This window comes from Ursus arctos, unplaced genomic scaffold (genome assembly GCF_023065955.2).
Source record: "Ursus arctos isolate Adak ecotype North America unplaced genomic scaffold, UrsArc2.0 scaffold_21, whole genome shotgun sequence".
In the NCBI taxonomy this organism is placed as follows: domain Eukaryota; kingdom Metazoa; phylum Chordata; class Mammalia; order Carnivora; family Ursidae; genus Ursus; species Ursus arctos.
The window spans coordinates 49,510,189-49,535,020 of NW_026622886.1; the positions used below are offsets into that span (position 1 = coordinate 49,510,189).

Below are 24,832 nucleotides of genomic sequence, written 5' to 3' on the forward strand. Positions count from 1 at the left end.
TGAGCCATTCTTCTCTGAATTGGATCAACACCAGCTTCCTCTTTTACTTAGTTGTCTGGTGTTGTGTTTCTTGCGTAGAAGGTCAAGAACATGCCCAATGCCACTATGAACTACCCACAAAAGAGATGCAGTAATAGCAACAGTTAACATTTATTGAATACTTCCCATGTACCAAGAATGATTGCGAGAAGCGTGACATTGGCAGGTGCCTCGTTTAGTCCCCACGACAATTGAACTACCATAGATGAGGCTTCCATCCTATCGTGAGCCACAGGGAGGTTAACCAACTTGCCTAAGTTCCACTGCTAGTATTTCAGTAAACCCTTATTACAGGGATTCTTGACCTGGATTCCTGGCACCTAATGGCTTTAGGTGGTCTGTGAACTCCCTGAAAAGTATAGTCAAAATCCTGTATGTTAAGTCATTTTTATGGGGCTTTGAGTCTTCTTAGATTCTCAAAAGGGTCCATGATGTCCAAAATGTTAAAAATGATTGCCCTTGAAGTACCTCTCATGGATGAGGCTAGGATAAAAAAAGAGGGGTACAGCATATGCTTCCATGGAGGTGACTCAGCCTTTGGAATTCTGGGAAATTTCTAGAGTGAGGGCAGAGTCCCTTTCATGGGACGACCTGGGGAAGGGTTGAGAAAGGGGAGGTGAATGGTCTTTGCTTCCACAAGATGAAGGACAACCGTTTCCTCCCTATGATTTCCCAAGAGTGTATGTGGAGGTGTGCAAGGTTAGCGCAAGGAAGAGGAGGCTTGGAGAGACAGAAGGCTGGACGGCCCCCAGGGAAACCGGCACCACCCAGCAGCCTGCCTCCCAGCGTGCCTCAGCTCTTCCCCGCTCTGCAAGCTCCTATCCGTCTCCTGGCTTCTGGTCCTCCCTCAGAATCCCCCCACTTCCCGATCTCCAGCACCTCCCCCCAGGGGGCTCTGTGGAAGGCGGTCCGGCTGAGCCTCCAGCAGGGCAACACCAGGGGGCGCGCGCCTCCGCCCCAGCGCGCACTTGGCTACAGGTGCCGTCCTGGGGCCGCGCAGCGCCGCCTCTAGCCTCCGCGGGGCCCCTGTGGGGATCTCACTGTCCGGACGGCCTGTGCAGGATCTCAGTGCAGAGATTCGCAGCCACGAGTGTCCATCTCCCGGGGGCCTCTGCAGGGTTTCTCGTTCCGGCCCGCACAGCTCCCAGGTGAGTGAGTGGCGCCCCAGCCTCGCTTTGTCGGACTGCCCTCTCTCAACTTCCTGTGATTGTTCCCACCTGAAATGCACTGGGAGGGCTCCGGGGCGTCCCCGGCGTCCCGGCCGGCACACTGCTTTGAGGATTTACAGGGGTGAAGCAGCACTTGGTGAGGGCTGGGCGGTGTCTCTGCTGCATGGCCCCTCGAAAATTGATGGTGAAGGACTCTGGTCACTGAGGAAGAAACCCTCCAGTTCCTTGCAACTAAAGAAACATGGTCTTATCCCTTAGTGGGGTTTGGTGTCCAGTTAGAATGTGCATGATGCCTTGGGCCCCTGAGAGTTTCCAGGGCTTCTTCCTTCCTTCCTTTTTTTTTTTTTTTTTAAGATTTTGTTTATTTATTTACTTATTTTAGAGAGAGAGAGTGCACAAGTAGTTAGAGCAGCAGGGAGAGGGAGAGGGAGAAGCAGGCTCCCCACTGAGCAGGGAGCTCAATGCGGGGCTCGATCCCAGGACCCTGGAACCATGACCCCAGCCGAAGGCAGCCGCTTAACCAACTGAGCCACCCAGGCACCTCTCCCTCCTTCCTCCTTGCTCCGTTCCTCCCCTGCCCTTTGGGAAGCCTGTGTAGGAGGGTCCTGGCCGTGACCCCCAGGAAGTAGGGACTGGCTCATTTCTGCAGGCCTGGCCATGCTGGCACCGCCTCCCACCTTAAGAGACAACAGACTTTCAAGACTGCATCGGCTCCCAACACAGGACAGTTTCAACTGAAGGCATAACCCCGTGCCCCTCTGTCTTTTTCACCAGCTGGGGTAGAGCCAGGGGCGACTGAGGCTCTGGTTCCTGGGGGGCTCTCTGCCCCTCCCTCGGCCTCTCCTACTTCTCACTCACCAGTCGGAGGTAGATAAATGTGGGCAGTGAGGGAGACACCCAGAGCGATCAAGCTGGCTTCTGTTCTTGCCCAGCCCCAGCTCTGTCCACTCTCCTCTTGTGGGAGTGCTGTCCTCTGCCTCACTCTGAAGCCCCTCCATGCACAGTCCTTTCTTTAGTCGGCCGTGGGAGCAGCTCCCGCCCCTCCCCACCATCCCCCCACATACACACCGAACAAACACCTTTGCAGTTACTGGAGCTTACGGCCCTGCCCGCCGTGAGGTTCAGGACCCCCCCACCCCTGGGCCCCCCGTGCAAACTGGTGTTTTCTGCCTTCGGAGTCTCTGTCTGCTCTGGATTCTGGCTGCGGGAGGGGCAGAGGGCAGTGCAAGCAGGCACCCGGGCTGGCGACAGGGCATCCCCACCGCGTGAGCCCCGCTTTGCCGAAGTGCTTCCTTTCCCCCCTCCCAGCAACTGGGAGTGCTCTCTCTCCTGCGTGTGCCCACCCCCGTTCCCTTCTCCCTTTTCTTCGCCTCTGAGGTCAGATTCCCCATCCGTCTCCAGAGCATCTGTCTGCCTCAGAGAACTACAGCGGGAGGGGACCTTCTACCCTTCCCTTCTCCTTCTAACCCCTAGAGAGGCCGACAGTGACTTAGATTTCTGAGGAGTGAGCTCTGTACCCTGAGCCCGATGAGGAATCCCTGGCCCGGAGTGTGAACCGGCAGCCCCAGGTCACACAGCTGGTGGGTAGCAGAGCCGGGTTTTGAAACCACGTGCATCTTGATTCCCAGCGCACCTGTCATCTTTATTAGAATCCCCAGCAAGTCAGGGAGACCAGGGTTCCAGCCCGGAACAAGAACAAAGAAGATAGTTCTGAACCACGAGATCTAGGACGTAGTGGACTCCAGTGTGTGTGTGTGTGTGTGTGTGTGTGTGTGTGTGTGTGTGAGGGAGGGCAGAGGGAAACGGGAAGAGTGGGAGGACCAGGAGAAGGTGACTGGGAAAATTATCTCCACGTCAAAGGATTCTTTGTGAAATCCAATGGCATCTAGTAGAAAGGGCGTAAGGGTACGAAAGAGCATGCAAGTTGGCGCCAGAATCTGTAATACTCACTAACGATGGCGACCAGGAAAAACGTGAGGCCTTTACGACAGACAGCCTGGAGGCCGGCCAGCTGCTCACATCTGTGTGCTCTTAAGTCATCCTGCCCGAGCGCTGGCTGCACTCGTTTCATTTCAGCCTGTGTGCTCCCTGCAAAGCCATGTGGCTGTACGCGGCCGCCCTCGTGGGCCTCTGCTACCTTCTGCGCTGGTACCGGGAGAAGCAGGTGGTGAGCCACCTCCGGGATAAGTACGTCTTCATCACGGGCTGTGACTCGGGCTTCGGGCACCTGCTGGCCAGGCAGCTGGACCTGCGAGGCTTGAGGGTGCTGGCTGCGTGTCTGACGGAGAAGGGGGCCCAGCAGCTGAGAGACCAGACGTCAGACAGGCTGGAGACGGTGATCCTGGATGTCACCAAGACAGAGAGCATCTCTGCGGCCACCCAGTGGGTGAAGGAGCGTGTGGGGGACGGAGGTAAGGCCCAGATTCCTGTTTGCGTCTCTTTGTTTCTTTTCTCTGTGCAAGGGAGACCTCTCTTCCGTGAAACTGGGAAGATTCCCAAGATGTTTTGATTTTCACAGCCTCAAAAGTTTCCTGGAGTTTCCTGAGCATAAGGCCTGGAGTGCCTGGCTCTGAGCTCAGGGTTAGACGAGCCCAGCCCGAGTTTAGGGCCAATAGTCTGGAGGAGGTCTTAGGCCCCTGAGGCTGGGGCTGGGGCAGCACGGGGCTGGGCCGGGCTGGACCCAGGCTCCTGATCTCAGCAGGTGCACAGTTTCTTGATGGGCCTTCACACCTGGCCCTCTGTAGGGCTTTAAGATCAGCCCCACCTTGACTTCTGAGGACACCGAGGCTCGGGGAGCTGAAGGGACTTTTCGTCAAATACAGGTAAGGGGTCCTGTTCTTTCTACTCTATTATGCTGCCTGCCCTTTTCAGGAAAGAGGACATCACTGACTTCTTTTTTTTGTGATTGAAAGTGTAAAATATACTTGCTGTAGAGAACATAGAAGAGGATAAAGATAAAAGGACATTTCTCAAAGCCCAGTTTCCAGAGTCAGTCACTCTTTACATTATTATGCATCCTTTGATCGGCATTTTCATCATCAAATCTTTTCCAAAACGTAATATTCAATGTCTATATATCCAAGCACGCTGAGAGACCAACACCAACATTCGTTTAAGCCCTCCTCTATCGTTGTCTGCTCAAGTTAGTTTTCCACTTTTGCTGGCATAAATAACACTTCAGTGAAGATTTCTGTAATAAAGCTTTGTTTCCGTTCTCAGTAATGTTACGTGAAATACAGTCCTTGGATCAGAGAGCATGCATGCATTTCTTTAAGGCCAGGGAAGGTTTCTGAGCAGTGGAGGGATGAGTATTGCAGGGGGCCTTCTTCCCTTTCCAGGATTCCCAGGGTCACACCCTGTCTCCCCCGCCCCCTCCCCCCACCTCTGTCCACCACCAGCCCCTTGTCTCTGAGGACCTGGCACCGATGACTTGAGGTCTATTTCAAATCCCTTGTTGTGTCTTTTCTCCTCATCTCTTCTGGAGAGCTTTCCTGAAAGCTGAGTGGGCTGGGGACCTAGAAGGAGGGGGCAAGAGTGACCTTTCGGGAGGGTGAAGGAGAGGGTGACACTTCTTGGGGCTAAGGGTGCAGTCTGCACTAGTGTGTGTCCCCTCCTCCCAAAGCCTGCCCGGGTGCTCACTGCAGGGTGAGCTTTGGAATTCCCCAGCACGAAGGCCGGACTTGGGTGTCCGAGCAGACGCTGTCTTGGAGTTGGAGCTCGTGGTTGCAGAGCCTGTCCGTAGTGTCCAGGGCAGGCCTGTTCTCGAGACTACCCGAATGCTGGAATTTCATGTCTGTCTTTCCCACAGAGTGTGGGCACTCAGTTTTCATGTTTTTTCTTCCTTCCCTTTATTTTTAAATTTTCTATTTCCTTTTCCTTCTCCAGTTTTTCTTCCCCGCATGTTTGTCACGTAGCCATTCCTGTCTACCTCTTGCTGTCTCTTTCCTATGAGAGTTGTGAACACTATGGTATTATCTGGAACTCTGGGCATGCTCTTCACAAAAATGGGTTTATTGCCTCCTGCATGCCAGGCACCTAGGAGCAGCAAGATGAGAAGGCACGTTCCTTCTAGCTCCGTGAGAATCCGGTAGCTCAGTCGGCGTGCAGACCCTGGCCGCCCGGAGCCGGCTCGCCCCTAGGTCCTCTTCTGACTCTTTTCCTTTATACCATGTAGCATTGTTGTTGGTTCTGCAAAAAGTGAACTGGAAGATGACTTGGGACCACAGCTGTGTCTCCCTCAGGCACACAGTGTTGCTCTCTCCCTCCCCTGTGCCCAGGACTCTGGGGCCTGGTGAATAATGCTGGCATCTCTATACCCACGGCACCCAATGAGTGGCTGACCAAGCATGACTTCATGAAGATACTTGATGTGAACCTGTTGGGGTTGTTGGAGGTGACCCTGAGCCTGCTGTCCCTGGTGAGGAAGGCGAGGGGCCGCGTGGTCAACGTCTCCAGTGTCGTGGGCCGGGTCTCCCTTCTCGGTGGGGGCTACTGCATCTCCAAGTATGGCGTTGAGGCCTTCTCAGACTCTCTCAGGTATTGAACTGGGACAGAGGCCATCCCTCAGTCTTCCTGCTTCTGTGCTTTTGGGGGAGATTTTTTCCAGGGGGTTCATTTCCTCATAGCCTCAGAGGCTCTTCATTTCAGATGCCTCTTTGTTGCTTTGTGCCGGACATTCACTGGGAAGCTCCTTCCTAAGTTCTGGGTGTTGGAATGGGCTCCAGGCCTATAGAACTGGTTTCACCCATTGCTGCCCTGGGGGAGGGCCTACAGTAGGGAAGTGTCTGAGGCAGTATTGGACTTGAGATCATTTGGCTACAGAGCTCATATCCATAATTCCTATAATATTCAGCATCAGGGGGCCCTTCACGTGGGGGTCCAGCATTGGACTCCATTCAATGGTTACTTCTCGGCACTTCTGTGAGTATATAACACGTGTCTGACCTAAAAAGTCTGACAGCTAAGGGGCGCCTGGGTAGCTCAGTTGGCTAAGCATCTACTTTCAACTCAGGTCCTGATCTCAAGGGTCCTGGGATCGAGTCCCACATCGGGGTCCCTGCTCAATGAGGATTCTGCTTCTCCCTCTGCCGGCCGCTCCCCACTGCTCGTGCTCTGTCTCTCGAATAAATACATAAAATCTTAAAAAAGAAAAAAAAAAGTCTGACAGCCGAGAAAGGGACAAGAGAGACACAAATGTTGTGAGCATCTCTCATGATGGTTGTGACCAGGCCAGTTAGCCATGGTGGAGGCGGTGGCTAGAGGAATGAGGGGAGGGTCCTGGAGAAGGGCCTGAGCTGAGCAGTGAAGAAATGAACTTGGCAACCTGGCAAAGTTGAGTGGGAAGGCCTCCTGCGTGAAGAAAGGATTTGAGCCCAAGCCCAAGCCAACGTGAGTCATGGCTGACTACCTATGTTGCAGGGTCCTCCAGGCTACCGGACAAGGCCTGGCTGGACAGGGAGCATGCTGGGCAGGTGGGCATGGGTGGGCCATGGAGACGGCGGGGGGTGGGGGGAGCGTCCGACAGGCGGCAAACCTTCACGTTGTTGGCAGGAGGGCCCCATGGAAGGGATTTACCCAGGGGAGCTTTGTCAAATCAGCCTGTGGAGAACCCACTGGCCGCAAGGCAGAAGCTGGCTCTGGGTGTGAGGGAGCTGAGATGCAGGCCGAGGTGTTCCTCAGAGAACAGAAGGCAGAAGAGGGAGGGAGGGTTCGGAGGGGTGGGCAGGAGGTAAAAGGGGCAGGGTCTGCAGATGGATTGGATGTGAGGGGAATAGGAGGAGATGGCACAGGAGCGGTGCCCGCAGCCGCCTAGGCAGGGTGTGAGCTCAGCATCGCGCGGACCATCCTGGGAAACACACGCACCTTATACACAGACTATGCCACGTCATTATCTTCTCCCCTTGGCCGCTGCTCTCGAAACCTTCCCAAGCTTTTGGGTTGACCCCACCCCAAGCCCGAGTTAGGTTGATATCAAGTTTGTTTGTTTGTCGTGTTTGTCCCCGAGGCCTCCCAAGTCCTTGCCCCTCTGCCTGTCTGCCTTGCAGGCGGGAGCTCTCCTACTTTGGGGTGAAGGTGGCTCTGATCGAGCCTGGTTTCTTCAAAACTAATGTCACCAGCCCTGAGAAGATTTCTAGGGCAATCCAGGAGGCATGGGATCGGGTCAGCCCGGAGGTGAAGGAGATCTACGGGGAGAAGTTCCTGGCATCTGGTGAGTGAGCTGTAGGCGGTGGAGAGGGAAGCAAACCTCTGTGTAGCAGCCCCAGGCCCATGACTAGCGCCTCCTACAGACCCGGGCCCCTCCTCCAGGCTCGGAGGCACCCACACAGTGGGGACTTTTCGTTCTATCCCCATGGTCCCAGGTGGTCACCTGGTGAGCTCAGGGAAGATCCAGGCTTGTTAGACCTGGGGACCGCTGTTTCCTCTGATGCCCTCGTGGTTTGGGGAGGGACCTGAAGCCAGAGAGGGAAGAAGACAGGCATGGATTCCTGGCAAGGTGGCCTTAGAACCGATGGTTTGCAGGTGCTTAGATGTCTGGGATTTGTAGCGACCTCAGTTTCTGCAGAGTACATATTCCCAGGAATAGAGCCAGAGGGGGCTTAATGTGGAGAGTGTTCCTGTGGTAGGAGGCGGGACACACTCCGATGAAATCCACGGATTCAACCTGGAGATGACCTGGGAGTGGTGGAGAGGTGGGCTGCTTTTGGAAACTTTTCTGTTCAGTTGATCCCAAAGCAAGAAGATTGAAATGTGAGAATATATCGTTCCTTTTGGACAGTCAAGGAATCAGTTGAAAAGCTGGGGTCACAATGCTATAACAGTCTGTACTTGGTGACAAACTGCATGGAACATGCCCTGACAGCCTGCCACCCCCGCACCCGATACTCGCCGGGCTGGGATGCTAAGCTCCTCTTCATCCCCATGAGCTACATGCCCACCTGGCTGGTGGACGCCATGGTGTACTGGAGGTCTCCGAGGCCCATTAAGGCTCTGTAACCCAAGGCCGAGGTGCACGGTAGGACGGAGTCGGGTCCTATGTGAGGGTGGGGATGCCGCAGGGGAAGAGAGATAGATGGAGAGAAGGGGGTATCATGTCACCAAAGACACCCATCTCACCTTCTTCCCCACCTCCTCCCCAGGCTTCCCTGGGACATTAATCGGGATTCTGGAGCTATCAGAAGGAAAGAACCAGGGGCGCCTGGGTGGCACAGCGGTTAAGCGTCTGCCTTCAGCTCAGGGCGTGATCCCGGCGTTATGGGATCGAGCCCCGCATCAGGCTCTTCTGCTATGAGCCTGCTTCTTCCTCTCCCACTCCGCCTGCTTGTGTTCCCTCTCTCGCTGGCTGTCTCTCTCTCTCTGTCGAATAAATAAATAAAATCTTTGAAAAAAAAATAAAAAGAAGGAAAGAACCAAGTTTCGTGGCTGAGGAACAGGGACCCAAAAGCACACACCCATGTCCTGTTCCTTGAATGGCCTCTCAAGGCTCTGAGCTTTTTTGGCCCTCCTGCCAACTTGAGGAATCCATACTCTTGGCAGAGTGTCAACAACAGGGAGGTCTCAGCCCCGACCTGCTCTGCCTCTCTCCCCCTACTCAGGGTGTCTCCCTCCCATAGGACGGACATAGCCTTTCCACCAAAGATATCTGTGACAGGATGGAGATGTGAATGGTGACCACCAGCCTGAGCCATTAGCCTGAGGTGCCAACTCACAGACCTTGGCTAAAGGGACATGTCTATAATTGGGATCATGACAGAGGACACAGAAACCAGTTATTGGGGGCGCCTGGATGGCTCAGTTGGCTAAGCATCTGCCTTCAGTTCAGGTCATGATCCCGTGGTCCTGGGATCGAGCCCCCATGTTCAGCTCCCTGCTGACTGGGAAGTCTGCTTCTCCTTCTCCCTCTGTCTGCCACTCCCTCTGCTTGTGTGCTCTCTCTCTCAAGTAAATAAATAAAATCTTTTTTTTAAAAAAAGGAAAGAAACCAGTCAATGAGTTGTCTTGAAACTTTGATGTCCATTGATTATTTTTGCCTCAAAATAAAAGTTGGAAAGTTTACCCCGGTCCCGTGATTGGAACCGTGGCCTTGGGGAGCAGTGGGGTGTGAGTCCCTGAGAGGAGGAGTCGGATGCCTTCCTGGAGATCCAAGGAGCAGTGGGATAACCTGGGAGGGATTTCAAGAGGGGAGTTAGATTACCCCCTTCCTTCCACAGAAGTGGGGGGCTAATGTTTCCAGGATTTATCAAGTAGCGTGGGATCATGGGGAACCCAAGGGTGGACAGACAAGGAGAAGTTGGTGAAGCACTGGCAGGCCCCAGTCCCTTTCCCAGGGACATCAAGCCTCTCCCTCCGCAGCATCCCCTCTGCACCCCTCTGTCTCCTCCTTTAGATTTATGCCCCCAACTGCGGCCATCCCCATCTTCCCCAGCCCAGATCCCCCTTCCCACATCCTCCAGTGGAGGAGAGTGGGAGTCACTTCTAGACCCAGCCTTTTGTTTCCTGCTGACCTTTGTTGAGCACCTACTGTGTGCCAGGCAGGAATTCCTTTAATTACCCAGCGCTTCCTGAGACCATGACTCTCTATGTCTCCACTATTCTGGTGATGTTCTGAATACGGGCTGAACAGAGGAAGCATTTGTAGAGAGTGATATAGATTCCTGGGCTAAGGACAAACTGGAGCTGGGAGCTGCCTCATCAGGTGTCTTAGTTTTCTTCCCTCAGTTCCAAACCGAGGCTATGGAGCCTTTAGGGGGATCTGATACGGTAGAATGAGATCAGTGTTCTTGGTGAAAACAGAAAGCGAGGTCAGATGTTGTTGTGTCATTCATTCTCAGCCATGTAGTAGGTGCTGGAAATGGCGTGGAAGAACTGAAGGCCTGTTTCTGGTGAACATGCTAGTGAACAGTGGTGTGAATGGAGTTAAAACACCAGCCTGACCTGTCAGCCTCAGGTGCCTACTCAGCAGGGAGACTTGTCACCCGACAGTGGGGCATTTCTAGCCCTAGGAAAAGAGCCCTTCTCTCTGGTTCCCATTCCCCACTGCATGACCTGTTTTTTGTAGCTTTTGGGAGTTTGAACACAGGGGAGCACTGCCTTGACCATCAGGCAGCGGAGAGGTCCATGAAATGGTGAGTTAGGCCTGGTCCTGGGTTGGGGTAGTTGCAAGTCATCCTTTTCTAAACCCAGAGACAACCCCTGGATGTCAACCTATCTTCTCAAGGACTGAGATACTCCCAGGACTGCTCAGCCCTTGAGGGACATTGTCTGACTTCCCCTAGCCAAGATTTCCCTGTTCCCTTACCCAGGAGGCAGAGTTAGGACATACCTCCCAGATCGAGTGTAGGTGTTGTGCCTTGGGCTGGGTGTGCCGCAGGTAAGGTTTGCCTCCACCACTTCCCACCTCTGTCCCACACTGGGCTTAGATCTGCACGCCATGGGTGTGCCCATGATCTGACCTCTCACTCCCACCACGCTTCTTATGGAGCAGCTAAGCTCTCTGGTCTTTCCTGCTTTATTTGGTTCCAAAGCTTACCAACCTTGGTAGATAGTGGAGCGTAGAGATGCATCCTTGTCCCTTCACATTAGGACTTTAATGGCTCTATTTCTGTCAGAACCTTTGGACAGGGAAGATGTGGGTGGCTGGCCCCCAGTTCCTCGGGATGAGCCGGTGGCCAGGCTCATCTTGGGGAATGGTGTCTCTAGAGGTTTACTTCAAGAGCCGCCATAAACCCCGACGTCTTTCTGTCCTTGCATCTTAGGGTCCTAGGTGTGGCTCCCCTGTCTCATCTCCTTACTTCTTTTTCTTTACTAGCTTCCCTCCTAACTTTTGTGAATTCTTTGCCCCATTTCCTGGAATCTCTCCCTCCCCTCCACATCCTGACCCTGAGAATTTTCCAAGTCTCTGACTCTAGTCTTCTGCTTTTCCCGTATGTCATCCCTTCTCAGAGCCAAGACTTGACCCCAGGCCCTTCCTGCGGCTGCCCAGGGAACTCAGAGCCTGTCCTCATCATCTGGCTGGACTTCAGCTCATGATGTTCACATCATAACTCTCTCCTCTCCTGCCTTCCTTCCCTATGCCCCAAGCATCCTCGCCCCTGACTTCTCTTGCCACTTGTGGTTCTACCTGTTATCAGCCCCATATGTTAGAATCCCCTGGGCTCCTGGTTTCCCCTACCTCTGGACATCCAATTAGCCACTGTGTCAGTTGACTTCATAATCCCTTCCTTCCACTGTTACACACCCCCTCCAGGCTTCTTAGCTCACCAGATCACCTAGTGTGCGCCTAGTCATAGCGGTGGAAGCAAATGCCCACTGGGGGCCCTGCCCCGGGGGAGCTGATGTGTCTTCTGTTCTTAACTTTGTGCATTTGGCTGGTCACTGGATGAGGAGAGCTGGGCCTGCCTGGAGTGCAGTGGGGTTCCTCGTTGGTGTCATCTCCCAAGGACCCAGGCCTGGAGCCCCTCCTCTTTCTGTTTTCAGAAACAGCCCCCCTGCAGGAGGGCCCTGCTGCCTCTGGCCTCAGGACATTGGAGGCACATCCACCTGGGGGAGACCCTTTGTTTTTCTTCATCTCTCATAATGGAGATGCACCCAAGGGCAGAGAATTCCAAAGAGCCAGGAACCTGAAACGCATTTCTTTTGGGGTTTGTGGGAGGGGCACAAAACCAATTTTGTTTATTTTACATGAATGAATTTTGTCTTCATTTTTTCCCCTGAAAAGAAAAATTCGTTTATTGACATGTCTGCACTCATGACAAATGATATCGATCCCCGGGCCAGAGGTGGGGATTTGCAGGGAGGCTCTCTGGGCTGAGTCCTCCTTTCTCACCGCCCTGCTCAGACCACTCAAGATGAACACGTCTTAGCATCAGCATCACCAGCCAGGTCTTTCCCGGCTTCGCCCATCAGGGCTTAGGGAGAGCGAGAGGCAGCCACCAGGACTGTCTGAGGTCACAAAGCTTCAGGTTGGACTTGAATTTCTTGCATCTAGGCTAATTGGTGTGTTGATGTATCCACCTATAGAAATTATAAAGTGGCTCACCCGGGAGCCCTGTCTGTTGCCAGCAGTGGGAGGGAGAGCTCTTCCCAGTGGGTTCCAGCAGACTGCCATCTGGGGCTCAGAGGACCGGCCTCTCCCACTGTCTCCTGAGCCCAGTCTTCTTGGCCATCACCTGCCCCTTGCTCTATGGCGGCTATCACGGATCTCTCCTTTATGTATCGCTGGTTCAAGAACTGTAACCTGGTCCGCGACCTCTCAAACAAGTACGTCTTCATCACCGGCTGTGACTCGGGCTTCGGGAACCTGCTGGCCAGGCAACTAGTTGATCGGGGCATGCGGGTGCTGGCTGCTTGCTTCACTGAGGAGGGGGCCCAGAAGCTTCGGCAGGATACCTCTCACCGGCTGCAGACCACCCTATTGGATGTCACCAAGACTGAAAGCATACAGGCAGCGGCCCAGTGGGTGAGGGACCAAGTGGGCGATCAAGGTGGGGCAAATTGCATTCTTTGGCTTTCTCAGTGTCCCCCTCTCTCTTTCTCCCCCAGGCATCTGACAGCGATCAGAGACACCGTTGTTCAGATGCGGTGGGAGAGGTGATGTAGAGAACGGAGCTGGGGCTCTGGACCAGGGGGATTGCAAACCGTTGCGTGGTTTGGTCTGTTCACATGAAGCGGTGATTTCCCAAGGAAATTTTCTCTGCCAGAGACTCAGAGGGGTGGGGGAGAGGCTTCCATAGGCTGCCGGAGAAGGAAGATGTGTTCTGTATGTCCAAACCTCTAAAGATGGACTTGGGTAGTCCTAAGCATCAGCTCCTAGAGAAATGTGAGCCCATTTCTTATTGGGATCGGGCTGGGGAGGGGAAAGGGAACATGAGGCTGGACTCCCCGAGTGGGGATGTTTGCTCTCCTTGACTGTGTCAAGCCGGAAGGCAGGGGAGAGAGAGACCTGTCCTCTTCCTCACATCGTGGTGGATATTGGCTTGACTAGGTTGAGTGTGGACATCAGAGGGACCACTCCTTTTGGGAAAAGAGACTGTGGGCTGGCTGGGCTGGGCTGCCCAGGAAGCTTCCTGCACTCAGGGCATGGGCACAGGAACAGGAGGAACGGGATGGCTCTGTGGTGGAGCCGCAGCCTGAGGGCAGGTCTGACTCCTAAGGGGACTAGTCTGGGGGCCTTGCAACAGGTGGGGGCCAGAGAGCCTTGGGGCCCAGGAGGGGCCAAACAGTAACTGCCTGCTTTATTTTTCTCCTCAGCATTTGCCACGATCCAATATACAATATGTTTTACTTATTTTTCTTATTTATTGTCTGTTTTCCCCTGCTAGAATAAAGCTTCCGGGGCAGGGCCAGGGATGGGAGGGGGAGGGGTTTTTTGTCTCTTTTCCTTACATATCCTTAGTACCCAGACAGTGTCTGGCATCTAGTAAGGTGCTCAGTAAATTTTTGTTGAATGAACTAATTGATGAATAATTCAGTGAGAGTCTGGCTCAATAGGCTGCCTTGCCCAGTGCCTTGAGCCACTTGTGTTCATGAGTCACTTGGTATATTAGGTTCCTGTTCCTGCTGTCATAAATTAAAGCAGGAGCTTAGTGGCTCAAAACAACACAAATTTAGGGGCGCCTGGGTGGCTCAGTCAGTTAAGTATCTGCCTTCAGCTCAGGTCATGATCCCAGGGTCCTGGAATTGAGCCCCCCCCCCCCAGCCTCAGACTCCCTGCTGCTTCTCCCTCTGCCTCTCCCTCCCACCGCTCATGCTTGCTCTCTCTCTCTCTCAAACAAATGAATAAAATATTTAAAAAAATAAAACAACACAAATTTATTATCTTATACTTCCGGAGGTCAGAAGTCCAAAATGGGTCTCACTGAGCTAAAATCAAGGTGTCAACAGAGCTGTGTTGCTTCTGGAGGCTCTAGGGGAGAATCCCTTTCACTGCCTCTCCCAGTTTCTAAAGGTTTCCTGCATTTCTTAGCTCATGACCCTGTTCCTCCGTCTTCAAGACCGATAAGGTAGGGTCAAGTCCTTTTCACACTGCTCTTTCTCTAGTTCTGTCTTCTGCCTCCTTCTTCCACTTAAAAAAACCCTATGATTGTATTGGGCTCACGAGGCTAGTCCAGGATAATCTTCCCATTTTAAGGTCAGCTGATTAACAATTTGAATTCCATCTGCTATCTTAATTCCTTTTTCCCATGTAACCCACCGTGTTTACAGGTTCTAGGGATTAGCATGGGGCTATCTTGGGGGGGGGCATTATTCTGCCTACCCCATTGGGCAACATCCTTGGTCTAAGAAGCACTGCGAGAGTGGGGGGCAGGGTTTCTGGCATGCTCTCTTGTTGCCCCAGAGAGTCTCTGGACCTGACAGGTTGGCAGAGCCTTTAATCTATTCACACTGCTCTGATGGTTCTCTAGTTCCTCTTTGCAGGAAAAAATGAAGGTAGTCCTGGTTTGCCAGCAGGCAGAGCTGTTTGCCAGGATGACGACGGGTCATGGCGAGTGTGTGTTCCTTCTCCACAGAGAGAGACCCCTTGGGTTTTATAGTCTTTGGGTCTCAGGAGCCTGATTTCCTCCTCTGTAAGACAAAGAGTCTCCTCTGGCTGGGAAGGTTTCAGTCCTGCCAGCCAGCGGGTCCCCTGAGGTCTCTCTAGTTGGAAGCCATGGTGGGAGCATGGCTTGTGTGTGGACCCCAGGTCTAGGAGGAGGGGTGGACCACGAGTGGTGTTTATATCCAGACCTGCCGTCGGAAGAGAGTGGAATTGTGTTGGGAGGAGTATCTTGAGGCTGCAGGGGTCAAGGTGGGCTGGTGGGATGAGGGGAGGGAAGGGAAGGAGCCAGGGCAGTGCGATTTATGAAATCTTTGATTGAAAGAGCTGGAAGGTGTCCTTAGGCATCATTTAGAGACTTCCCAACATGTTTTTAGCATCAAACATCCTCCTCCAAGTGGAATTTCACTTGGACGCCCAACATGTAAAACAAATGGAAGTCAAGCCTCCCCCGCATCTCCCTCCCTGAGCACGTTTTGGGGTTCAGCCTGGAAAGGTCTCAGGATTGCAGACCGCAGGCTGGAAACAACTGTTCTGCCCAGGCAATGAAGGACCTAAGGCCCAGAGAGAGGCAGTGACCATCCAAGGCTGGAGGTTGAACCAGGACTAGAACTTGAGGCTCTTCAGCGTGGGTCCCTGCAGAGCTGAATGACGATACTCAGCATTATTTCTCTCCATTTATACCAACTCAAATCAGATACCTGAAAGAGAGCCCTTATTACATTTTTTTCATGATTGTTTTAGTTAAATGTGTTACATACTTACTTATGGATATTATTAATGTCCTCTCTGGTTTGTGAGCTCCTTGAGGGATAAGACCTGTCTTGTTCATGTTATGTCTCTAGCACCTTCCTCTGTAACTGACAGAGAATAGAAAACGGATGGATGAATGGATGAAGGTGTGAATGGATGAAGGTGTGAATGAACGAACTGAGTTTGGTAATGTGCAAAATGGAGTTGGTTTCTTACACTTAGGTGGATAGAGAGGGGGAAGCATGAGAAGTGAAGGACTTCAACCATTAATTCATTGGTATGAAAATGGATCTCTTTTCCCAGGGCTAATGGCTCGGGTGTTACTAGCTAAGGCCTGGACTGTAGCTGGTACAGGGCGCCAGCTAGCACAGTGACAGACTTAGTGAATCAGAAAAAGTGCCCCTTCAGGGAAACTGATTAGTAAAAGCATATCTTCCTCTGGGCTGTCATAGCTCCCCGCCGCACGCCACCAGCTGGGCCATCTTGTGCCTTTGCGACCCTGGGCTGGTAGGTGGTGGACTCCGATGCTTTTCCAGAGATGCTAATGATTTCTGCGTGGTTCTCTCTCCCTCCATCACACCCCCAGGCCTCTGGGCCCTGGTGAACAACGCTGGCGTCGGCCTGCCCAGTGGACCCAATGAATGGCTGACAAAGGAGGACTTCGTGAAGGTGATCAATGTGAACCTGGTGGGACTGATCGAAGTGACCCTCCATATGCTGCCCTTGGTCAAAAAAGCTCGGGGCAGGGTCGTCAACATGTCCAGCTCTGGCGGTCGTGTGGCTGTCATTGGTGGCGGCTACTGCGTCTCCAAGTTTGGTGTCGAGGCTTTCTCTGACAGCATCAGGTGACTGGGCCCCGGTGCCAAACCACTCTGGGTGGGAGTCCTGCGGGTTTCACCTCAGGAAGGGCGGGCTAGGGAGGACAGCATGTGGGCAGGGGCGTTCTGGAGGCCAGGAGTTAACACAGCAGCAGGAAGAAAGCTAGTCCTCAGGGAGCCTTCCCCAAGGACCAGGAGATGGGATGAGGAGAAGGGGGTTTGGTGATAGAAAAAGCTGTCTTCCTGCTTTCCTTGAGCTGTCCCAAAGTGAGCGAAGCCATGTTTGGGCCTATGGGAGTAGGAGGGAGAGTGTCTCACGCAGACAGAGAGGTCTGGGGGCAGACATGCCCATGGGAGACCCTCAGAGGAGGATTCAGGCCTTGCCCAGACCCCCTCACTCCCTTTGCCATGTGGTTGTTGGGTGTGGGGCTGAGTGGGAAGAACCTGGCAGGGCTTTGGTCTAGATTCTCTGTTGACTTCTTTCCTGCTGGGTTGGCCTAACTCAAATTGCTTGGGAAAGGGCTGAGGCCCTTATTTGGATGAAGGCCATGCCACCCTAGTACAGGGGTCGGGGAGCACCTCTACGATGCTGGGGAGATAAGCCCCTGTAGAGGGGTCAGAAGTGACTCTCCCTGATGATCGTTTGTCATCTTGGGGCCCCAGACTGAGTCCAACTCTTCTTTCCCAGGCGTGAGCTCCACTACTTTGGGGTGAAAGTCAGCATCATTGAGCCGGGGAACTATCGAACATCCATCCTGGGCAAGGAGGGCATGGTGTCCCGCATGCGAAGGCTGTGGGAGCGGCTGCCTCAGGAGACCCGGGACAGCTATGGGGAGGAGTACTTCCGCAACTGTGAGTTCTCTGGGAGGGAGAGGGGGTCTTGGAGAGGAACAGCGAGATCTTGGGGATCACCGACTCATTTTCATTTCAGAGATAATGGGATGGAGGCTCAGAGGGGTTAAGGACCCAAGGCCACACAACTAGTGGCAGGGCTGGGATTTGAGAACAGAGACCAAGGGGGCAACTGCTCAGAGTGGCAGAACGATAACCTTTGTGGGGAGAGGAGCGTTAGGGGAGATGCTGCCCACTCCTGGAACCTGGCATAGAGCATTCTGCAGGCAGGGGTGAAAACGCAGCGAAGTTCCTCAGAGCACAGCTGCTTCACTGCAGTCGTTTTTCTCTCTAGGAAACAGTGGGGTTCACTGGAGTTGGGGGTGAAGGGTACTTAAACTACACTGTCCTCCCCAGAGAAGGTGAATTCCCTGTTTTCCCAGACCATCCCTGAAGTTGGGCCAGCTACTGTTCCTCTGGTTTTCAAGTTTTAATCCCTTACTGGGAAGTCTGACTCTTGGGCACCATTTCCTCCGGATTCTTCGGGCTCTCATTGCAGTAGGAGTCCCAGTGACCTGCCAGAGTCCTGGGGCAAAGGTGCGCAACAGGGCCCCGTAGTGTACCGTGTGGCTTGTCTCCTGCTTGTGTGGTGAGCTTCGGCAGACTGGAGCGGTCAGCTGTCCGGCACCCGTCCTCAGACCCTCACACTGTGTGCACGATGCGAACAGAATAGCCCTCATGTTTGTCAGAGCCTTGCAACATCCCTGTCTGTGCCTTAGGTCGTTTGAGCCCCACGATGGCCTCATGACCAAGTCAAGGGCATTTTTTTAAGAAAATATTTTTTTAATATATTTATTTCGGAGAGAGAGAGAGAGTGTGCGTGCAAGCGTGGGTGGGGAGGAGCAGACGGAGAGCCAGACACCCGCTGAGCAGGGAGCCCCACCCCAGGACCCCTGGATCATGACCTGAGCTGAAGGTAGACGTTTAACCGACTGAGCCACCCAGGCGCCCCTGTTAATATTTTTTAATAACATTTTTTTTCTTGCATGCTTTTGTAGAAAATTTGGGAACTCTAGGACCTATATAGGAGAGAAAAAGAGGCTCCATGACTAGGACTCCCACCAGCCAGACAATATTTTTACTTACTGTCTTCCAATTTTTCCCATGCACTTATATACACTTTTCTATTCTGTTCTCCCCCACTGTCTACCCTGCTATTACTCATCTTTATTATTCTAGAGAGCAGGTATTATTATCCTCATGTTACAGATGATAGAACTTTAAGCTCAAAGTCACACAGCCAGTAAGTGGCAGAACTGGGCACACTTCTTCTAATTGCTAATTCAACACACAGGTTTTGAATTCGGGAAGAGGAATGAGATTATTTACAGGGTGTTTGCCTAAGGGACAACCTGGAGTGGGTGGTAGATCCTCCTGAAATGTTGGATCAGGGATCTGATGGAAAGGGAGTTTGGGTAGAATTCAGAAGAAACCATCTTTTATGAAGAGTAACAGAGCCGTTGACTTTCTTCCCCTCTTGTACCCTCAAACAGATACTGACAAGTTAAAAAACATGATGCAGTTGGCAGAGCCAAGGATCAGCGAGGTCACCAACAGCATGGAGCATGCCATTGTTTCCCGGAGCCCCCGAATCCGCTATAACCCTGGCCTGGATGCCAAACTCCTCTACCTCCCATTGGCTAAGTTGCCCACCCCTGTGACAGATTTCATCCTGAGCCGGTACCTTCCCAAACCAGCGGACAGTGTCTGAGCTGGGGAAGTCCAGGGGTGGTCAGTGGAGTGTGGAGGAGGGAGGGGGGTGGGAGAAGAGACTGTAGGGTCACAAAAGGTGGTATCAGACATTTTGGGGGACACTTTGCTTGGCTGGCACTGACTGCTGGAGAATTTATGGATAACTTCTAGCAGAAGACAAGTGCCCCTTCCCACTCACTGGAGCCCCACAGAAACCTGAGGTGGCCTTTGCATGTGCAAAGACCTACAGCATGGCCCCAAGAACAACTGTCATTCATTCAGGAAATGGCATTTTCTGGACCTGGAAATGTCAAGGGGAGTAAACCGAGCTCCTGCTGAATCATGAGCCTCTCTTAGTTATCAACACCACTGGGAAATACTGCAGGATAATCGAGCCCACAGAAGCATCTCAACCGCTTTCCTACTGGGTCTCTAAATATACATTAACCTCATTTCCACAACCCATTATTTGAAGTAGGTAGTAGGACAGACAGGGAGTGCAAGACTATATCAGGTAAAAGTTTAAGATATTTTCTTTCTATATAAATCTCTCTGTTCCTAGGTGATTGGGATCCACATAAAATAACATTCATTTGTTTAATCGCCATTGATTAATTTTTCAGATTTTTATTGAGTGCCTGCAACACACAACTATGTAAGTGCTGAAAGGATGTAAAGATGATTAAAGCATGGTCTTGGGTTTTTTTATTGTTTATTTTGCGGTTCTGTTTACTAGTAGCAGAGATAGGACAAACAGTGATAGAAGAAACAGAAATCAGAAAATCACATTTTTAGAGTTATGAGGAACCCAGAGGCCATCAAATCCAGTAGTTCCCAAACTATGCATCGTAATTGCCTGGTTAATTAAAAATACAGATTCCTGGCCTCAATGTTAGATTATTGCATTCAGTAGCTTGGGATGGGGCCCAGAAATCTGTGTTTGCAGCAAGGTGATGATCCCTATGTCTGTGGGTGCTTGGGAACCACTGATAGCTCGACAGCAGTACTGAATGCTCCGAGGAGGAAGTGACCTGCCCAAGGCTTCCCAGTGTGATGGCCAAGACAGAACTCACATGCTCAGATTCCCAGAGTTATAGTTATAGAGAATACGTTTTTGACATCAATAACATTGTCAAATAAGCCATGACACTAAATTTAAAAAAAAACACCTTAAAACTTCTAAGTCATGTGAAGTTCTATTGAAAAGACTTTTTCGATCTTGAGGAATGGTTATGTAATAAAGGTCAAATGTGAATTTTTTAAATTAAAATGTCTTTATTTGTGTCTCTTCAACGTCCAACTGAACTTGAAAATAGCCAAATGAACTTAATCACCTCTGCAAAGACGCCCTTTCCAAATAAGGTAACATTCACAGGTTCCAGGAATTAGGATGTGGACATATCTTTTGGGGGCGGGGGGGCTGCTGTACAACCCACTCAGTCTGTTGTTTGCAGCACTTTTATTCCTGACACCAAATTGTGTATCAGGTAGGATGCATTGAATAGCAAGTGATAGAAAAGCCAACTCACATGAGCTTTAACGATAAAGAAAGAGGACAGGACTCAGGGACTGAATGATAGCTTGGAGGAGGCGGGTTCTTTCTACTTTGCTCTGCCATCCAGTTTTGCCGTTATCCCACTTATCTTTATTGCTGTGGTATGACTGCCAGTGGCACTGGAAACTCTGTGCTTTTCCATTCACAACTTACTCGAGAAGAAAGAGTCTATCTTTCCATGGCATTAAAGATTAAGGAAGTCTGTTTCCCAGAGCCCTCGCTGAGACTCTCCTTGAATCTCATTGTCCCAAACTGGCTTAGTTTTATCCATCCATGAACCAATCATGGACAAGAGGGTAAGTTTCCGTGAATGGCTTAGATTAATTGGGACATGTTGGGGAGTTGGTCACAATGCTTACTGCCCAGGAAAATTCAAAACTTAGACTCTGCTATTAAAAGGGTTGAATCTAGGGGCACCTGGGTGGCTCAGTCAGTTAAGTGTCTGCCTTCGACTAGGGTCCTAATCCCAGGATCCTGGGATCAAGCCCCGTGTCAGGCTCCCTACTTAGCAGGGAGCCTGCTTGTCCCTCTCCCTCTGCTCCCCTGCTCCTGCTCTCTCATTCACTCTCTCTCTATCTCAAATAAATAAGTAAAATCTTAAAAAAAGGGGGGGGGGGTTGAATCTAGGTCAAAAACAAATTTTCTTTCCTTAAAACACAAAAATTTACTAGGGGTAGACCATAACTAGGTAATACTTTGAGATACTAATTTTCACATGTTCATTGCTCCCTGTTTTCCTATTTCTCCTTTCCCTACTCAAGTAGGGAGATAATTTGGTACTTCTTTACCTGGGGTGAGCTACTCGAACAAATACATTTCCTCCACTTTCTCCAGCTTTAGTTTCTTCCTCCAACCTTAATATTTTTAGAGAAATTACCAGAATTGGGGAAAGAAACAAAAGGAAATGTGACTTGTGGGTGTACACAGTGTCTCAGAGAAGCAGGCCCTTTTCCCCAAGACAAGGAGAATCACTCTGGCTGGTTAGAGACGAGAATGAGGTTTGGCTGTTCTAGAGGAGGAAGGGGAGCACATTGAAGAGGCGGCAAGACTCAAAAGAGTGACAGCTACATTGTGTGTTTAGGCAGATGAGACCCTGGGTGACTTCATGTAAGATACCTGTGTCCCACAATAGCAGGAAGGCAGTAGAGATTCACCAGGTATAAAGACATGTAGACTGGGATGGCAGACATTTAAGAGGTAACCTATGCAGATAGAAGACTTGATTTTTTGCTCTAAGAGCTATCCCCTCACCCATCATTAACAGTTAAGGTGTTTGTTTGCTTTTTTTAAATTTGTGGACTGAGATTCAAATCTGCTCCAATAGTACAGTTTAGTTTCTTTCATATTAGGATTATAACTTTTTCTCATATAGTTTTTGTATTTTCCTGAAGTTTTAAGTTGCCTTTTCTTATTCACTTATTCTGCCTCTTAATCAAATTATCTCAACACGTTTTTGTTTTTGTTTTGTTTTGATTTCAAGCAGGGAAGTAATATGATCTGATTTAAATTTTGAAAAGGGGCTCTGTGGAGATTGAAATGAAGGAGCAATGGTGGAAGCAAGGGGACCATTACATAATCCAAGCAAGAAATAATGGTAATGTAGGTTAAAGTGGTGGTAGTGGGGATGATGAGAATGGATGAAATCGTATATAATTTGGAGGCAGAACCATTGAAGGATTTTAATCAGTTACTCTGTCAAAAAAGAATTTATTGTGCTCCTACTATGTGCCAGGTGTAGTTCTAGATGCTGGAGTTAGAGTGGTAGACAAGACTGAGTCCTTGCCTCCAAGCAGTTTATATTCTGATGGGGTGGAGATGTTGGGCAATAGGCAAATAAAAGAATGAATGAAATAATTCTATATACTGATAAATGCCATAAGTGGAGAAAATTTAGTAATGTAATAGATGACCAAGGAGATTATTTACTTTTTTTAAAGCCAATGTTATTGAGGTAAAATTTATATTAAACAAAATGCATCCTTTTAACCGTAAAGTTTGATGAGTTTGACTTATAAATATACCTGTGCAACCACCATCAGTCAAGATATAGGACATTTCTCTCACCCCAAAAAGCTTCCTGGCCTCCTTGCAGTTAATTTTCCTTCCTTTCAATAACATTGGTTTCTGCCAAGGTTCCAGACAACCACTGATGTGCTTGGTATCTCTATAGATTTGTTTTGAGGCTACTTATTTTTTTTCATTTCTTTTTTAAAAAATTTTTATTTATATTCAATTTAGCTAACATATTAGTTTTGGGGTAGAATTTAGTGATTCATCAGTTGCATATAACACCTAGTGTTCATTACATCAGGTGCCCTCCTTAATAATGCCCATCACCGGGGCGCCTGGGTGGCTCAGTTGGTTAAGCATCTGCCTTCAGCTCAGTTGGTGTTCCTGGAGTCCCAGGATGGAGCCCCTCATCAGGCTTCCTGCTCAGGAGGGAGTCTGCTTCTCCCTCTCCCTCTGCTCCTCTCCCACTCATGTTTTCTCTCTCTCTCTCCCTCATCTTCCCTCTCAAATAAATAAATAAAATCTTAAAAAAAATAATTCCCATCACCCAGTTATCACATTCCTCACCCACCTCCCCTCTCCTCAATTTGTTTCCTATAGTTCAGAGTCTCTTATGGGTTGCCTCCCTGTTTTTATCTTATTTTATTTTTCTTTCCTTCCCCTGTGTTCATTTGTTTTGTTTCTTAAATTCCACATGTGAGTGAAATCATATGGTATTTGTCTTTCTCTGACTTATTTTTTTTTAATTACTATTTGAGAGAGAGAGAGAGAGAGCACGGAGGGGAGGGTCAGAGAGAGAGAGAAGCAGACTCTCCACTGAGCAGGGATCCGAATGTGGGGCTCAATCCTGGGGCTCCGGAATCACGACCTGAGCTGAAGGCAGACCCTCAACCGACTGAGCCACGCAGGCGCCCCTTCTCTGACTTCTTCACTTGGCAAAACGCCCTCTAGTTCTAGCCACATTGTTGCAAATGGCAAGATTCTTTTTTTTTTAATGATTTTATTTATTTATTTGGGGGAGGCGTGTGAGAGCACAAGCAGGAGGAGGGACAGAGGGACTTCCTTCTGAGCAGGAAGCCCTACTTGGGGCTTGATCCCAGGACCCTGGGATCATGACCTGAGCTGAAGGCAGACGCTTAACTGACTGAGCCACTGCAAATGGCAAGATTTCGTTCTTTTTGATGGCTGAGTAATATTTCGTTGTGTATATATATCACATCTTCGTTATCCATTCGTCTGTCAATGGCCATCTAGGCTCTTTCCTTATTTTGGCTACTGTGGACATTGTTACTATAAACATTGGGGTGCATCTGCCCCTTTGGATCACTATTTTTGTATCATTTGGATAAATATCTAGCAGTGCAATTGCTGGGTCATGAGGTAGCTCTATGTTTAACTTTGTGAGGAAACTCCATACTGTTTTCCACAGTGACTGCATCAGTTTGCATTCCCACCAACAGCGTAAGAGGGTTCCCCTTGAGGCTACTTATTTTTAAAGAAGATCACTTTTGCTGCCATTGGGGAATTAGTTGGCATGAACCTGGTTGGAGGGATACAGGAGGAGCAGGAGTAGAGACGATGAGAGAAAAGTACCAGTGAAATAATAGAAATAGAAATAATTAGCATTCATCAGGCATTACTCAGTCCCAAGCACTGAGTGTTTTAAGTGCTTAGTGTTTTAATTTTAATTTAGTCTCTATAACAAGCCCTGTGAGGTTACCCTATTTTATAGAGGAGGAAACTAAGATTTGAAGACGTGAAGTCATTTGCACAAGATTACGTAGCTAGTAAGTGGCAGTCAGGATTCCAGCCCCCACACAAGAGCCCACACTTACACAGTGCTGCCTACCTGCCAGGCACTGTTCTAAGCACTTTAATCTTCACCAGAACCTTCATAGGTATGGTTCCAGTTTTAATGTGGAGGAAACTAGAGGCTCAGAGAAAATAATTACATACCCCATAAGCAACTGGCAGAGCAGGTCCTTCTAGTTCTCTGTACACACATCTGCAGCAGGGTTTTCTAGCCAGCTGTCGTGTGGCTTGCCTCTGTTCCCATGAACCTTCGGAAACCGCTCCTAACCAGCCTAGCTTGGGCCTCTCTTTCAGCTCTTTCCTTGTGAAGGCAGGGGAGCCCCTGTCATCCATAGGCCTCCTCTTCTATGGGACATGCCTACCTTTCCCCTGAGGCTTGGCAAACTCTCTGATGTCCAACGAACCTCAACCTAGAGGCTGGGGGAGGTGGGAGGAGAGAGCGCAGTCTAGAGTACCATGGGGCTGGCTAATCACTGAACTATCGCCTGGCCAAGGCCGTTTGAGACATTCTTGAACAACAAAAACGTGAATACTGCATCTGGACCAGAACGAATGGATACAG

General features: G+C 50.5%; 1 protein-coding gene across 8 annotated transcripts; it reads left to right on the forward strand.

Annotated features, from left to right (window-relative positions):
- The first annotated feature begins 806 nt into the window (after nt 1-806).
- Nucleotides 807-20,163, forward strand: SDR9C7 (short chain dehydrogenase/reductase family 9C member 7). Of its 8 annotated transcripts, none has more exons than XM_057316217.1 (7): nt 807-1,187; nt 3,285-3,619; nt 5,486-5,744; nt 7,253-7,416; nt 16,079-16,337; nt 16,999-17,162; nt 18,695-20,163. In XM_057316217.1, the coding sequence occupies exons 2-7, from the start codon at nt 3,307-3,309 to the stop codon at nt 18,910-18,912; spliced, it is 1,377 nt and encodes a 458-aa protein (XP_057172200.1). In that variant the 5' UTR covers nt 807-1,187; nt 3,285-3,306; the 3' UTR covers nt 18,913-20,163. The 8 variants fall into 8 exon arrangements, with proteins under 8 accessions (XP_057172200.1, XP_057172201.1, XP_026356007.2 ...); XM_057316218.1 differs by lacking the exon at nt 18,695-20,163 and adding an exon at nt 17,585-17,691; XM_026500222.3 differs by lacking the exons at nt 16,079-16,337; nt 16,999-17,162; nt 18,695-20,163 and adding exons at nt 7,832-7,897; nt 7,984-8,220.
- The last annotated feature ends 4,669 nt before the right edge of the window (nt 20,164-24,832 follow it).